Consider the following 17,410-nt stretch of genomic DNA (forward strand, 5'->3'; position numbering starts at 1 on the left):
TTTTTTTTTCCTTTATCATTTTTTTAATATTTTTATTTAAAAAATTTACTTTTCACTTTACATACCAAACCTAGTTCCCCCTCCCTCCCCTTCTACTTCCCCCCACCCCCACTTCACAACCCCCATCCACTCCTCAGAGAGGGTAAGGCCTCCCTTAAAGTCTGGCATACCAATTTGAAGCAGGGCGAAGCCCCCCTCCCCCATATCAAGGCTAAGGCTAAGCAATGTATCCCACCATAGGGAATGGGCTCCAAAAAGCCAGTTCATGCACTTGGGATAGGTCCTGGTGCCGCTGCCCAACAGATCAAGACACATACTGTCACCCTCATTCAGAGGGTCCCATGCAGGTTCCCCAGCTGTCAGTCCATAGTCCGTGAGCTCCTACTAGCTCGGGTCAGCTGTCTGTGGTTTTCCCATCATGATCTTGACCTCCCTTATTCATATGATCCCTCCTCCCTCTCTTCAGCTGAACTCCAGGAGCTCAGCCCATGCTTGGCTGTGGGTCACTGCATCTGCTTCCATCAGTTACTGGATGTAGGTTCTATGATGACAATCAGGGTGGTCACTAGGTAAAGACTTTCTTAACACTACCTATAACCAAAGGTGCTCTGTCCTTCAGTTGTTTGACTGGCTTTCTAGAAGGGTGGTAAGCACCCATGTGATCTCTGTTGAGTAAATTTTCTTTTTCTTTCTTGATTCTATAGTTTCTCAAGTAGAAGTGCTTTAGTTTCAGTCTTTTTCTTCATAGTAGTTGTATTTTTTAATTCATACAATGTGACCATGCTGTAACTTAAAGAAATGCTTTGAGAACAAAACAACAAAGGATCTCTATTGAAGAACTTTAGTATATGTTTAGCCTTAGGGTTTTCTTAACATTCTTATATAAGCAAGTTATAACATGCAGGGTACATTGTTGCTTTCCACCAAGAAACAAAACATTGAGAACTGCCAGAACCCCAAAAAGTGTTTCAGGCCCAGTTAAGTCTTTTGTTTCTTTTCTTGCTTTGGTTTTTTAACAAGTCTTCTCCTGGCCTAAAAACCTTGTCTTCCTCACTTTGCAACAGGCAGAAAGCAGTCGCATGGTTTAGGTAATAAAATGCATCCTAATGTGAGTTAGACAAAGATTGCAGTGCAGAAGAATCATGACATCATATATATTCAAATGTTCTCTGCTTGGGTTTCTTTTTCCACTGCACTTTCATTTTTAGTTAAGATAAAAGTAGATTGCAATTTTATATTGTAAATTGTTTTAGATACAAGGACACTGAATAAAAATACAAAGTAGGGTTTCATTTTTTAATTAGTACATACTCTAAAACACTATTTTTTACCTTGTTGAATACACTTGAGATCCTGTTTATGTTTCCAGGAACTTCATAATATTTATAAATCTGGAATGGGAAGAGAGAATGTCCTATTGGAGGCAGTTTCTCAAGTATCTAGGCATCTGGCTGCTGTACTTTAGCTTAACTGTGGATATTGTGTGAATCTAGCAGTCCCTCCACGTAAACACAAATCTGAGAAGCTCCCTGTCTTCACCTTTTGTTTCAGCGTAGATGTATTTACTTGCAAAGACAGTCGTAGGAAGGCAAGTCTTTATCAGAGCTTGCTTTTGAAACAAACGTGAGGGAGTTAGACTGTTCTGAGTTTTTGATAGAAGCTCTTTTGCAGCTAGACACTCCATTTAATAATGTTCTTCTTTTCTACAAAATAATAGAATTCCTTTTTACTTTGTCTTATGTAACTCCACAGATAGGGGAAAGACATAAGTGTGTGCTTGCTCTTTGCCTCATTGTGGCCACTTAGCAGCAGTATTTGGGACTCTAGCCCTTAGACAGACCCTCAAAGTACATATTCTTGTGTATTGTGTTCTGACTTTGCTATTCTTCTCCTTTATTCTTATTTCAGTTTGTGTGTGTGTGTGTGTGTGTGTGTTTCATGGAGTGCACATGGAGAGATCAGAGAACAGCATGTAGAACTTAGTTGCCTCTTTTCACCATGTGGGTCACAAGATAAACTCAGGCTTGGAGGCAAGCATCTTTACCCACCAAGCCATCTTACCTACCTTCATCTCCCATATTTTTTGTTGTTGTTTTGTTTTTTGAGACAGGATTTTGCTATAGCTTTGGAGCCTGTCCTGGAACTAGCTCTTGTAGTTCAGGCTGTCCTCGTGAGCCACCACCGCCTGGCCATCTCCCATATACTTAGTCTGTTGTTCCAAATTAAGCCTTCATGCCACAGAAACCATAAGACAAACTGGGATGGTGAGATGGAGCAAGCAGGAGTGCGCTGCCTCACATGTTGTGAGCTGTTAATGGGAGAAGCTATGTGGTAGATGGTGTCGAGTCTGCCATGGTGTTGATGCTCTTTTGTAGCAGGTGCAACTAGTGGGCAGTCATAAGTCATTGGGGTTATTGTTCCAGACGGTATGTGGTAGTCTCCTGGTAAGTTCTAAAACAGAAAAGCTGTTATAAAAGTCTGGGCCTGGGCCAGCAAATGGTTCATCCAGGAAAGCTGCTTGTTGCCAAGCCTGATGAACTGAGTTCTAGCCCTAACACCAACATGGTAAATAAAGTGAGAGAACTGACTCCCGAGCAAGTTGTCTTCTGACCTCTACACACATTCCATAGCGTAAGCATGCAGACACATACGGTAAACCAATCAATGGAATGAATCAGTTTTGTTGCTGTAGAAGCCCACCCAACCCTAATGTCTGGAGCATCATGCCTCACCACGTAAATCTGTAGTGTACTGTGGACTGTAAAAACTGCTAGTGTTGTTGAGGTTGGACCTTGAGCCTCTTGTTTTCTTCATAAGTAACCCACCTGTCTTAGGTATTTTGTTGCAATAATGAAACTAATGCAAAAGTGTTCACTGATAAATTGTTTCAGTTGTGCTTTGTGCTTGCAAGTTGTCCTGATAAAAGCTCTGGTGGTTTTCATGAAAAGGAAAACTACAGGGACTCATTTATTCTGTGTGGAAATGGTTATAATTACATTATTGGAGGGAATGAGTATTCTTTTAGAATACAAAGCCACATTAAACTCTCTTTACAAATGAGATAACTAGGCTGATTTTCAAACTCTTAATGTTTGAAACTCAGGTTAGGCATGATAAATGATTGAGAATGTGTAAAAATTCAGCCATGTAATAGCAATTATATTATTGAATGCTGAATTGAACACAGGTTATTGAAACCATGATTTATACATAATCAGTGTAATACTGTGTGCCATTAAAGTATATGCTTATAGACAAATGCAATGACATAAAAAGATATCTGTAATATAACATTTTGAATATGGGTAGAAAGTTAAGGATTAGAGATATAGTATATGCATGTCAGTGTTACTTTTGAAATTGGATATTATAATTTTCTTTTTTCTAATAAAATATTCCTAGTTTTTAAATTTAATTTAGTATTATAAGGAGGAAGGAAAATGGGGAAAAAAAGAGAAAAATATTTTTAATCTTAAATTGGAGCAAGAAAATCTATCTTTGCATAATTTTTATCAAACTGAAGGAATGTGTTTTATACCTAAGACAGACAATGATGTCATTCATCTTCCTAAGGATGTTTTGGGAATGCTACAAGTGGGCTTTTGAAAGGCAAGTTACAATGATCTCATGCTGCTGCCCAGAGCATTTCAGACTTGGAAATGCCCACCTTCAGTCCCTAATTGCATTAAATCTCTATGTCTGACTCATGAGGAAAGCAAGCTTTGATGTGGGAAAAAGAAAGTCATTTTTCCCTCCGAATACAGCAACCCTGATACCGTTCCGACCGTGTGACACCTGTGCTCCCTGGTTCTCAGGGTCCCAAGGAAAGAAATGGAGTTAGAGGATATACAGAAATTAACTAAACTGTTCTTATAACTCTGTAAGGAAATGGAAGCAGTGCTGAAGTTGGCAGTCTTTTACAGTATATCTCTGGGAGCAATGGAGGACTAGAATATTTTTTTCTTCATGTATTCAGATTGATTTAACCTTTATGGTTCTGGATTTTATTTTTCAGATATTACTTGTACTCTTTAGGAAAACTGTCTTCATTGAAAGAAAAGTTGCATAGTGAATGTGTTAGTTACTTTCCTGTTGCAATGATAAAATTCCAGGACTAAAAGCAAGTTATAGAAGAAACAGTTTATTTTTGCTTTTGGCTCCAGAGGGCAAGGCCCTCATGGTTGGGAAAGCAGGCAGCAGGAACAGGGAACAGATTGCTCACTTTTTCATCAGCATATATGAAGCGGAGATGATGGCATTCGTGGAGTAAAGCTGTAAACCCTAAAATGTCTCCCCTACCTCCCAGTGATGTACTTTAGCAAGCTCTCTGAACCCCACAAGTTCTGTAACTTCTCCAAACAGCTCCACCAACTGGGGTCAGACATTCAAGTACATATTAATTAAAATAATATAATCAAAATGTAGTTGTTTGCTTTATTCTTTGGGCTCATTACTCTTTGGGGGTCCTACCACCCAGCTCCCAAATAAATACACACAGAGACTTATTATTACTTATAAATGCCCAACCTTAGCTTGGCTTATTGCTAGCCAGCTTTTCTTAAATTTAATTATTCCGTCTACCTTTTGCCTCTGGGCTTACTTCTGTATATCTTACTTTAACTCTTACTCTGCAGCTGGCTGTATGACTGGGTGGCTAGCCCCTGGAGTCGTCCTCCTTCTCTCGTTCCTTGATTCTTTTCTCTCTTTTTCTCTTTCTATGTATCCTCTTTGCCTGCCAGCCCCACCTGTCCTTTCTCCTGCCTTTGCTACTGGCCATTCAGTTCTTTACTAGACCAATCAGGTGTTCTAGACAGGCAAAGTAACACAGCTTCACAGAGTTAAACAAATGCAACTTAAGAGAATGCAACACATCTTTGCATCATTAAATGTTCCACAGCCTAAATAGATATGGCACATTATAAATATTCTACAACATCAAAATTAGATCTAGTCTCTGGGTTCTACTTTTCTACTCACAGTAATTACATGGAATCTGTACTTCATTTTTTGATGGGTGTATATGTATATATGTGGACATATGCACATGGAACACCCTTCTCTATATTAATCTCTATTCTGACTAATTGGCCCCTCATAATGCTGTTTTCTTCATCTCTTATCTTCCACAGGCAAAATGTCCACTGACCGAACTTTAAGGAAGCAGCAGCAGTTAAACAACCTTGTTTACATGGTGCTAAATCAAGCCAAACCTGGTGACAGAATTGTGGATTTCTGCAGTGGCGGGGTATCATGTCTCCTTTAGCCTTTAGCCTTTCCAAGATCATGAGACCTTGCTACATTGCATTCAAGGTCATGATTTTATCTGGCAAGATCATTGTCTAACAATGAACAAAAGCCATGGGAACCAAAGTTATTTCTCTTGTTTTACTTCGCAGGGCCATGTTGGGATTGTTCTCGCACATATGCTGCCGGCCTGCCAGGTGAGGGCGGAGAAGAGACCAAGTGGAGCAGTTCAGCTAGTTACAGTTCAGACCGCGCCCGGCCTCAGCTCCGCTCTTTGCACTGCTAGTTATCTGCCATCAAAAGGTGGCACATACTTTGCTTGGAAGTAAACTCCTAAGATCAGAATCTTAATGGGAACAAAAGGAAAATATGACCACAGTAGAGTTAGCAATATTTTAAAGTATGTGTGTTTAGTAAAACAGATACTTTTTCATTATTGAATAAAACAAATACAATAAAACTAACTTAATTTTCAACACAAATCTGGTAAAAGAAAATGTCATTTTTAAAAACAGTCAGCTGGAGCAGAGTGTGCACTCTGCACTCACTGTGACTACAATGAGAAGAAAATTTAGAGCTGGTAGAAAAATGACTGGCGTGGTGTCGGTTGTTTTCTTAGAGCAATGGTTCTCAACCTGTGGGTCACAAACCCTTTGACAATCCTCTGTCTCCAAAAGTATTCCTGTTATAACAATAGCAAAATTATAGTTATGAAGTAGCAACAAAATAATCTTATGGGGGGCTGGAGAGATGGCTCAGAGGTTAAGAGCATTGCCTGCTTTTCCAAAGGTCCTGAGTTCAATTCCCGGCAACCACATGGTGGCTCACAACTATCTGTAATGAGGTCTGGTGCCCTCTTCTGACCTACAGATATACACACAGACAGAATATTGTATACATAATAAATAAATAAATAAATAAATAAATATTTTAAAAAAATGATTTTATGGTTGGGGGGTCACACAACATGAGGAATTGTGTTAAAGGGTTGCAGAATTAGGAAGGTTGAGAACCACTGCCTTAGAGAATAAAGAGCAAAATAAATAAAAGTTTGAGGAGAAGAGGCAGTCCCTGTTGTAGTAGTGAGGAAAAGCTCACAAAGCAGGGTCCTGAGATGCAGGATGGAGGTGGGGCATCTTTCCCCTTCCTAATAATTCTCCTGGAAACTTAGGTAGATTGACCTGAAAATCGGCTTCCCCTAGGTAAAACCAGAAGGTTTTTAATATCAACTGTACAGCAAGTGTTTTATGTAAAGTGATATAGTGTTTTTCTATAAAGCATGCCTAAGAAAAATATAATAATAACAATATTTTAATTTTACCTCTGATTACTGGTGGAGGCTCCTACCTTTGGCCTCACCGCACCAATCCAAGCTATTGACTGCAATTTTTGGAACCTTGCTTTATCCTAAGTATAAGATACGGCCTCCCGTTATTTCTTCCACCTTGTCTCCAGCCTTTCCACCCTTCCCCCTCTCCCACTCTCTTTGTTACCATACACTGTGCCAAACTGCTTTCTTGGCTCTTCAAATACTGACATACCATACTCCCCAGGCTGTTCTTTAGCTAATTTCTGTTCATCTCAGTCCTCCATTAATATCCGCCTTAGTCATCATCTGAGCTCCCATTACACTTCAGTCTTTAACTGAATACGTAAAGCACTGCTATTTCTTTCTTTCACTTTTATCATTACATTGTTCATTTCTGTGTCGGGTGTGTCATACAGGATAGAGGATAGTAAATACATTCTGCATTATCAGTAAGATGTGAAATATAGTGATAATGCTCAGCACTAATGTCTGAATTGTGTTACTGAGTATACTTTTTCTGCATAAAATCTAGGTTATATTAATAGAAAACAAGGAATTATCATTGATCCGTGCTAAGAAGAGAAGTGACGAACTAGGCTTAAGCAATTTATGGTTCATTCAAGCAAATATGGAGTATTTTACAGGAATGTTTAACATCGGGGTAAGTAGTCCATAATTTCAATTTCTCTTATGAGCTAAATAATAATTTTATTCCTTAGACTAACTAAAGAAAATAAATTTGTATTCTTTCCTAAGCAAACACATGTATAGCTTTTTATAATCTACCTATAGAGTAACAAGACTCCACTCACAGCCCTTTCCCATTATCTATATTAGTCGTTAATCAAAACCAATATCAATAAAATGGTAGCTTATAATAAAATGCTTGTTTTGAAGGGAAAATACAAATAATTCACGACTAACAATGCGTCTGTTTATTTATTCATTTAGTTTTTGACTTTATTGTTGTGCAAAGGTAATAGACATTCAGTGAGCATCAAGTCTGAAACTTGATCCTGGGCTAACAATACCAGGACCTGCTCCTTGGAGAAGACAGATTCTCCCTCCCTTAGCAGCCATGATTCCCTTTAGCTCTTCATCTAGTAGGGACATGTGAGGTTCTCCCCATCGATGTCTGTGCTCATTCAATAGATCTTGTTTAGGAGACCACGGAGTTAAGATTTCATGGGTATCATTAGAGCGCACTACCTCACAGCAGCCTGCCTACTCCTATGGCTCTTAAAGTATTTCCACCCGTCTTCCGCAGTGTTCCCAGAGCCTCAGATAGTGTTGTAGATACATCAGTTGGGTTTGGACACTCAGTTGTTCTTGACTATTTGACTAAAGGTTACTGCCTGTAACTCCAAGATCTGACACCCTCACACAGACATACATGCAAGCAAAATACCAATGCACATAAAATAAAAATAAATTTAAAAAAAATTTAAAAGTATCTAGACTGCAGAAGCATGATTAGATTCTGCCTCAGTTTTGAGTTAGACTACATCATAGGTGCTAGTGGTATTAGTGGTATATCTGATTGTCTCTGCATTAGCAGCATTTGTAATCACTGGCCCTCCCTACCTTGTGTAATTAAAACCTACAGAATATCATTAATCTAGTTTATCATTCTGTCTTTAATTACATTCCATTATCAACAAATGGCTACCTAGAAACATGGTGTGCTACCAAAAAAAAAAAAACAAACAAACAGTTTTTTCCCAGTATTTTCTATTTATCTTTTTTTCATTTTGGATTTTTGAGGTATCATTATTGGCTCATAAATTTGATATTTGAAATACTTTGTCCATTGCTTTTTGGGGGGGGGGATTTTTCTAGACAGGGTTTCTCCGTAGTTTTTGGTTCCTGTCCTGGAACTAGCTCTTGTAGACCAGGCTGGCCTCCAACTCACAGAGATCTGCCTGCCTCTGCCTCCCGAGTGCTGGGATTAAAGGCATGCGCCACCACCGCCCGGCCATTGCTTTTTTTTTTTTTAAATCAATGCTCCCTTTATTTTTTCATGAATGCTTTTTCATGTTGCCCAGTAATACCCTTTGGCTTGCCGTTGAATCCTTTGACAAACCTTTAGTAGTATTTAGGTGCATGTTGCTTTCTGCTCTAAGATGTTCCGGCTCATCTTGGTTATCTCTTGATCCGTGTGTCTGTTTCTCCTGAGTTGAGCTCAGATTCCTTTTAAGTACTCAGAATTCAGCTCAGAAACCCAGTGCTAACGTCTGGTTCTGCTCTCTAGGTGGCGCTGCATGCTTGTGGAGTGGCGACAGACATGGTGATTGAGCACTGTATCCAGACACGGGCTTCTTTCATCACCTGCCCTTGCTGTTATGGCTTCATTCAGAACACGTCCAAGTTTAATTTCCCAAAAAGGTGAAGTTTAACCTTTTACCTACGACACCGATGTGGGAGTGAGTTGTTTAGTAAAGATGCAGCAAAATCGGGTAGTGGTGATCACGCCTTTAATTCCAGCACTCAGGAGACAGAAGCAGGACAATCTCTATGAGTTTGAGGCCAGTCTGGACTATAAAGCGAGTTCCAGGACAACCAAGGCTACACAGAGAAACCCTGTTTTGAAAAGACAAAATAAAATAAAATAAATAAATAAGGTTGCAGTGAGATTTGAATTTGAGATTGTTTACCTTTTCCGTAGTGTGGCAGGTGTTGTTTGTGATCAGGATTAGGATGACTGGCTCTCCTCTGTCTGTCCCTGCCTTTTTTCCAGATCAAGTTAGATGCAAGTCTGTTTAGGAGCCAGTCCAGTAGAAGTCTGCTGGCTTCCGCACTTCCCTGTGTTCTTCTAAGTGAAATCAGAACCACCCTTTGTAAGAGACAGTGGAGTGTAATGGCCAAGTGTTTAGAGTCTAGAAACATACTGACCTGGTACAGTATGCTTATCACTCTATAAGGTATTTAACTTCAGAGAAGTTACTTTGCTATTTCCCTGTGTTTTCTCATAGACAAAGTGAGGTTGTAATAGGACCTACTGCAAGGGCTTTGGTGAGCCCTTAATAACAGTACTTAGAAGTGGCCAAGAGGCCAAGTGCATGCCTATAACCCTGACACTTTGGAGACTGAAGTAGGATTGCCTCAGGTTCAAACCAGCCTAGGCACAGATTAAGACTCTCTCTCTATAAATCAAACAATGGAAAGAATAGGAGGGCATAGGGTAAGTCCTCCATAAATGTGAACTGGTGCTGATACTTACATAACATCCATAGTGCCTCCAGGATGGCTCAGAGGAAGAAAGCACCTGCCAACCAAATCAGACAACCTGAGCTTGATCCCCCCCAGACCCTCTGACCTCCACACATGCCATGACATTCGTATCCACCCACCTACACACACGTGCACAAAAAGTAAATAAACAAAAATATAGGGTTTTATTTCAAAGTAATAATAAATAGTATTCATGGGTGTTAATTAGACTTAATAGCCATCTTTATGATTCTTTTTATCTCACATAGAAGAGGCGGAAATTTTAATTCTCACCACTTATATTAGAAGACAACCGTTTGTGGCATTTTACTCTCTGGTTCATAGTTATTGATACTCAGAAGCTAAATATATTAGTGTGGTAACTTCTGCCCTATGTCCAAAAAAAAAAAAAAACGCAAAAACTTCTCAGGACACAAAATCAGCCACACACTGCTTCTAAAAACCTCAGAAATTTTTCATTAGAATTTACTTAGACTTTAACAGTATGAAACAAATCTTTTTTTTTTCTTATTTTGCTCTTGCCACAATTCACAAATAAACTAAAGGAAGCACTGAATGATAGAGGATATTTATGTATGTAATTTATTTACATGCCTATAATTTGAGGCCTATTGAACAGTTAAAACCTGATCAAATGTGTGATTTTTACAGTGCATGTAAGAAATAAGTAAGTCTAAGAGGTATGTAAGAATATTAATCTGACCTGGTCAGATTTATATCCTAGTTTTACTGATTTAAAAATCTCAATTTCGTGTCACCCTTTTTACAGCCTTGTGGATTTACTGTCATTTTGCTCTGTGTCCTTGGAGCTATTTAGAACATTCATTTCTTTGTGGATGAGAGCTAATCCACCAAAGGTAGAGGTATAAACTTACAGTCTGTTGTTTCTAAATTATGTAAAAGCACAAATTATTTTTAATTGATACTAATGAAGTTAATATATTACAGGCCTAATCTTAATGAGTTATTTGACCTTTAAAGTGGTAACTAACTCCTTTTTGTTTCCTATTCCAGTGAAAAATTCAAGAAAACTTTATCATACAAGGTAACCTCATTAAAAACATCTAGATATCCTGTGAATATACTTTGTTTGTGCAATTAGGGTTTTGTTGTTTTATCTGAGACAGGCTCTCACCCTGTGTCCTGGAACTCATTATTTGCCCAACCTGGCCTTAAATTCATGGCTGCCCTCTTGCCTCCATCTCCTGAGTGCTGGGATTATATACATGAACCAGTGTATACAACTTTTTATCCTTCATATTTTTCCATCCCAAATTTTGGCTTATATAATCAGATATATTGAATTACTTTAAACTATCTAGTATGGCTTGGGGAACAGAGAAAATGTAGACCTCAATAAAAATCAATAAAAAAAGGTTTCAGATCCATATTAATTCTCTGAGTAGAGAATTACTTTTGGAAAGAATCTGAGATTCCCCCGCCCTTACATACAAGTTAACAAGTTAGCTGGCGTGGTAAATGCTGACAGAGTTAAGAGATTCCTGTCAGGGACAAAAGGCAGCTGTTGCTTGTAACAGTAGCGGCAGCCAGAGTCCCATCATCCTCATGCTGACTTCCCAGGAAGTGGACCACTCTTGCTTTTAGGGGGAAACTCTTTTCAAGGCTGTTCCCTCTAATGGCATGCTGGAAAGATAATCCGGAATGGAGGGAAACTTTTCTATAAAATGTCAGATATTGTTGGCTCTGCTGGCCACATCCAGATCCCACATATTCCCCATTGCCCCTGCCATTTATATTATTTTTTTGTTCTTAGGTTCCTGCTTACAGAAACCCAAGAAATGTGTGGAGACGTCTCCCAAAAGTCGTGATTGTTTTGAGTCACTAATCTGAGTAGAGCAGTTTCCATCTTTTTGAATATCACCATTAATGACTGTCCAGTAGCGTGACATATATAGTCTAAGAAGTAATATTTGAGCTAACTGGAATAAACCTACATTCTTTTCATGCTCCTTTTAGGAACACATGATTCTGTGCAGATTTGCAGATCAGACAGCTGTCCAGCTTCCACCCCAGAGAAGACTCATAGGTATGTGTTCTCACCAAACAGCTGCTGGGGGAGTGTGCCCAGCATGCCTGGTCTATTTGGGGAAAACACTGTCCACTTGACATTTAGAAAGCTTGTTCTTCCAGGAGCTATAATGCGCACTAACAAGACTTGATAACAGCGTGACACATCTTGGCTGGTGTCCATCTTTTACCCCATTTCTGTGTTGTACACTGAATAGATTTCACAGGAAATCTTTCTTACTGTTATGAACTTCAGAATCTACCCAAAGTCACAAAGAAAATGATGAAACTGTAAATGTCAACTCCATATGCCAAAGCTGATTCAGTAAGAATGTATAAAGAAAGAAACTGTCTTTCTTAAAGAAAAGTTTTCTTACACATATATATTCAGCATTTGCAGCATTGAACATTACTCAGGTTAAAGGACCACAGAACCATTCCAAGTAATAGTGTTTAGAAGAATTATAGCAACTGTTATCACACACTGATCACTGGAAATAAGTGAGAGAGACAATGATTTACATTTTACTGAAGACAGGAATAAGACTCTTCATCTGACAGATGCTAGAATCGCACCACGACCTCAGATTGTCTTCTAGACACAGAGCTCTTGTTCACCTCTGCAATACTGCTTCCTTAAAACAGGAATTAAGATAGACTGCTGGGGATTAAATCACATCTCAATTTTTTTTTCTTAGAAATCCCACATTGGCCACTATCATACACTCTAAAATTCCAACATAACCTACATTTTCCATGTGTACATGAATATAGATTGTTGTTTCTTTGAGCCCATCTGAAGTAGTTAGTTTATACTCAGGAAGATATTATATGGTAAATAATTACTTTTAAAATCTAAAGTCAGTGCTCGCACTAGGAAAGGCACCGAGACCTGCAGCTAAGGGACCTCCCTTCCTGTTCTTACTGTGCCCAGAACTTCCGTCTCTTGCCGAAAGCCTTTCATTTTCTTCCCTCTTTTCCTGTTCTTCCTTCTGATTTCCCATTTCTGATTTTTAAATTGGTATAATGTATACTTGTTATAACTACACCAGATGTGTTTCTTAGTTTTGCAGTCTTAGTCTTTACAATTAATGGGAATTGATTTGGTCCACAGTTCTAGAGATCAGGGGGTTAAATCTGATGGATGTCTTCTTGCAGAATCATAACATTTGTAGAAGGTATCAAATGCCAAAGGAGAAAAACAGACCAGCAGTGAGTGAGTGAGCACAGGGGAGAGCACCAGCAGTGGAAGGGAAGGCTTCCCTGAGACAGGGCCACACTTGTCCCTTTGGAAGGAACTCACACTCACAATAACCAGCCCACCCTGCAGTAACAGCCTACATCCGCTCATACAAATGGCCGGTTGTGGCTCCATGGGACTCACATCCTAGCACAGTTGCAGTGAGGATTAAGTTTCCAGAGTGTGCTTTTGGGGAAACATACTCAAACCATAGAGATCAATATGTCCTGATTGGTGTAGTGGACAGATGTGGCCATGGTCAATGTGAGTTTTAAGTGTCAAGAAAGAGCAATGCTAGGATTGGAGCAGAAGCATATCTGGCAAGATTACTGAAGGAAAGGGGCAGGTAGGGGTTCAGACCAAGTCAGTCTGTCACAGATCTTGCCACTTCCACTTAATGAACATTTTTGGAAACTTGCCAACCGCCAAAAGATAGGTTGCCAACAACTGAATTTCAGTTGTATTGACACTTAACATGGGAAAATATGAGATTCTTCTACAAGATGAAAAAGGGAAAATTAACTGTACTGGGATTGAAGCCAAGAGTCAGTGAGCTGCCTTGTAAAGCCAGGGTGGGTCCTGAAGGAATGCAGAGCATCCCGTTCTGATGGGGGATGTTTCATTTTAACTGAGAAGTCGATGAGGAAGCATTCGCACACATCTTTAAGGAAGAAAGTATTTTAAGAGAAGAAAGAACCCAGCCATCTACCTGTTGGGGAGGAGGAATGGAACTCTAGATCCCTCTTTGTATGGGTTTCTCGCCCACTTAATCTTCGCACTCTGACTCCTTTTAAGGACGTGTGTAGTACCAGCCTCGTGACTCTGAGACTCTCCTTCATCCTTCCTTGCTGATTTCATCTTTTGTTTTGTCTGTGAAAGTATCACTTTTTCCACAAGCGGTTTTCTGTTTCAGTGATGTATGCTCACTGCTGATGTGACATCAGTGACTCCAGCTAAGCTACCGTATCGTGAAAGCATGTCTGAGCACTACTGTAATTACTGGAAGAGATGGAAGGACTGAGACTCCGCAGTCAGTAACCTCTTTCAGGAAAATGAGAACTTTGGATGCTGAATGTAGAACAGTTCGGATTAGAAAAGCAAGTAGTGGCTTTAGTACAGAAAGCCTCAAGTCATTTTTTTTTCTAATCTATTTTTGGAATTTAAAATGTACTCCAAAGGAAAACAGATAAGCTGCTTGCTTGCCAGTGAGGTTTCTTTCCTCTTTTGTTTCTCAAACATTGCAAAGGAAATAGAAAACCAGTACCTTAATGAGGTGAGGTCTGAAAATGAGGGTAATTACACTCAGCACTGATTTCTGCCTGAAATAACTAGCACACGGTTAAGAATTTTCTCAGACACTTCGCACTTCTTATTTCTTCATAGCCTCATAAAACTCCCGGTAGAAACATGACATGTGTTTCAGATGGGCCTTTGTCAGTATATTACTTTAAGTAATATACTGAATTATATATAATATGTTATTATGCATTTATAGCATTTATATACATTCTGCATTTTCATTCTATAAAATGGATTTTGACCAAAGTATAAAGTAGAATGGATAGTTGCAATTTGAGATATACTTATCAATACATCTTTAAAAGTTGGCCTTCTGGCCAGCAGTCATGGCGCACACCTTTAATCCCAGCACTTGGGAGATAGAGGCAGGTGGATCTCTGTGTTCTACAGAGCAAGTACTGAGAGTCAGAGCTGTTACACATAGAAACCCTATCTTGAAAAAACAAAATAATAATAATAATAGAAAAAAGGAAATTATTCATCAAGCTTCATCTGTGAAGTGTGTCTTCACACTGGTCAGAAACTAAGTCTAAAGTAAATTGTACTTAGGGAACACAGCCTTTTCCATAGTACTGATGGATGTAGTCACTAAAGTAAAGTGTCTCAAGATGCATTTTTTTGTTTGTTTGTTTCAGGGAAGCAGTGCATGTGCCTGGTGGATATGGACCGTGCAACCGCAGCAGAAGAACACAGCTACTCTGTTCAAGTGATATCTATGGAGCCAGAGAGCTGCTCTCCCAAAAATAACATGATCGTGGGTGTCCCCATTTAGAATGAGGCACTCACTCTTGATGTTTTGCCGCTGGCTTCCTGATGAAAGCCCAGGGCATGCAGGGAGTTCTTGGTGTCTTACCTGAAGCAGCATTGACCATCTTGAGCCTGTCCAAACTTGCAGGGAATCTTGGAAGAAGGACACTTACTGTGTGTGCAGGAGGGTGACAGGCTGCCTGGAGGGAAAGCCCTGAAGCCTCAGCTGCCAAAAGAATCACTCTCACTGGCCAAGTTTCCATCAGCAGAACCATTTCCTTACACGTTTACTTGATTGTGTCAGTGGGATATTCAAACTAAGTATGTCCTTGAAGCCTTCATTTTATAATCTTCAGATATTCACACATGGCAATCAAAACTAAACTGAAAGGTGGTTGTGGTTTTTATAGTTTTAAAAAACAGTGTAACCTTTTTATAGTTTTTTAAAATCTAGAATGGTTAATATGGTGTGGTGTGACATCTTTAATCTGAGGTTGGTTGAATTTGTATATCATGGAGTATACTTTTAAACGTATGTCCCATAAATTATCAAATGAGATTATTACTGGTTCAGACACTTCATGTGAAAATTATAAGTCAGTTGCACTAAACTATATATTATAATGAGTAAAATTAATTTTTTTTGGTTTGGTTTGGTTTTTTGTTTTTTTTGTTGTTATTGTTTTTGGGTTTTTTTTGTTTTGGGTTTTTTTTTTTTTTTTGGTTTGGTTTTGTTTTGTTTTGTTTTGTTTTTGAGACAGGGTTTTTCTCTGTATGTAGTTTTGGAGCCTGTCCTGGAACTAGCTTTTGTAGACCTGGCTGGCCTCGAACTCACAGAGATCTTCCTGCCTCTGCTTCCCAAGTGCTGGGATTAAAGGCATGCACCACTGCCACCCAGATAGATATAAATTTTAACTAAATAGTAAATTTATTCATTATATAATTCAAGCATATAATTAACAAATGCTGAAATCTATAGTTTTCAAGACACTGCCCTAGGTTTTTCTGAAAATACAAGAATGAATTATATGAGGTACCTTGCTTTGCCTACCAAAGGAGATCTTCTAGATCTAGAAGAAAAAAACTGAAAAATAATTAGTTAAGTTCTAAATATCATATCATAATGTGTGGCCTTATATTTGGGTGTGAGGTGTGCAGACTCTGAAAACTCATTTAACGGTACTGTCTGCCTGCATTCTTTTTGCAGCAGCCAGCGTTTGTAATGACAGACACAGGCAGCCGCTCCTGTGCCGCCATTAGCCAGCCAAGAGTGTTAGAGTCGACTATTTATTTTATATTGATGTTTTTATATCTGAAGAAGAAGAAGAAGACCTTAAGGACTTTATTTGGATACCACTGTGCTTTAAATACAGGAATAATTTTTATAAGACAGTATGGATGGGGAAGAAGCTTTGCAGTTTCATGAGGTATAATTTAAGATGAGAAATTAACAATCAGGCCTAGATATTTTATATATTGGTACCTGTAACTACAACTTATTACACTTCTTTTTTAAATTGAGATATAATTTACATATTATAAAATACATAGTTTTTTATCATTATTTTGTAGTAATAAGGAGCGGCGGCGGGGCTGCGTCCCCAACACCCCAGCCGCCTGCCCGGCTAGCTTTACCCGAAATAATTACACAGACACTGTATTCATTTAAACACCGCTTGGCTCATTTCTACCTAGCCTCTTCTAGGCTAACTCTCGCACCTGGACTAGCCCATTTCTTATCATCTGTATAGCACCGGTCTTACCGGGAAGATTCTAGCCTATGTCCATCCTGGGTCGGAGCTTCATTGCTTGCGTCTGCCCAGGAGCCGGGAGCATGGTGTCTCTCTGAAGGCGTCTGCTCCCAAGAGGAGAGCTGTAGAGTCTGACCTCACTTCCTCTTCCTTCCAGCGTTTTGTTCTGTCTACTCCTCCCACCTATCTTCTAACCAATGAAATGGGCCGAGGCAGTTCCTTTATTAGCCAATGACCTTCCTCCATCATTATTTTATTTAATTGAAGGAAATTTTCATACATATATTCTGATTACGGTTCCCTCCCTTGACTTCTCCGAGATCCTTCCCACCCTATCCACCCAACTCCACCCCTTTCCCTCTCTCTTTAAAAGGAAACAGCTAAAAAATTAGAATATAAAAGAGAGAGAAAATGAATCACAAAATTAGAATAAAAAAGGAACGGAGAGAGGAAATATGACACAAAAATATCAGAAACTATAATATTCAAGCCTAGTTTTAAAAAGGACATAAATTTGAAGGATAGCAGAGAAACGTATATGGAAGGGTTTGTTTGGAGGGA

General features: G+C 39.1%; 1 protein-coding gene and 1 long non-coding RNA gene across 5 annotated transcripts in view; one reads left to right on the top strand and one right to left on the bottom strand.

The window, feature by feature from the left end:
• The window catches only part of Gstcd (glutathione S-transferase C-terminal domain containing), an 83,533-nt gene extending 67,746 nt beyond the window's left edge, over positions 1-15,787 (top strand). For all 3 annotated transcript variants that reach the window (XM_075981302.1, XM_075981304.1, XM_075981303.1), the window contains 7 exons: positions 5,130-5,245; positions 5,397-5,441; positions 7,086-7,214; positions 8,805-8,938; positions 10,799-10,829; positions 11,762-11,831; positions 14,987-15,787. In XM_075981302.1, the coding sequence (XP_075837417.1) occupies positions 5,130-5,245; positions 5,397-5,441; positions 7,086-7,214; positions 8,805-8,938; positions 10,799-10,829; positions 11,762-11,831; positions 14,987-15,123 (662 nt within the window). In that variant the 3' untranslated portion in view covers positions 15,124-15,787. The remainder of the gene's footprint in view (positions 1-5,129; positions 5,246-5,396; positions 5,442-7,085; positions 7,215-8,804; positions 8,939-10,798; positions 10,830-11,761; positions 11,832-14,986) is intronic.
• Positions 1-17,410, bottom strand: part of LOC142854897 (uncharacterized) — a 57,352-nt gene that overhangs the window by 13,124 nt on the left and 26,818 nt on the right. The window lies entirely within an intron of this gene.

The sequence above is a fragment of the Microtus pennsylvanicus genome, chromosome 7, assembly GCF_037038515.1.
Source record: "Microtus pennsylvanicus isolate mMicPen1 chromosome 7, mMicPen1.hap1, whole genome shotgun sequence".
NCBI classification, from domain to species: Eukaryota; Metazoa; Chordata; class Mammalia; order Rodentia; family Cricetidae; genus Microtus; species Microtus pennsylvanicus.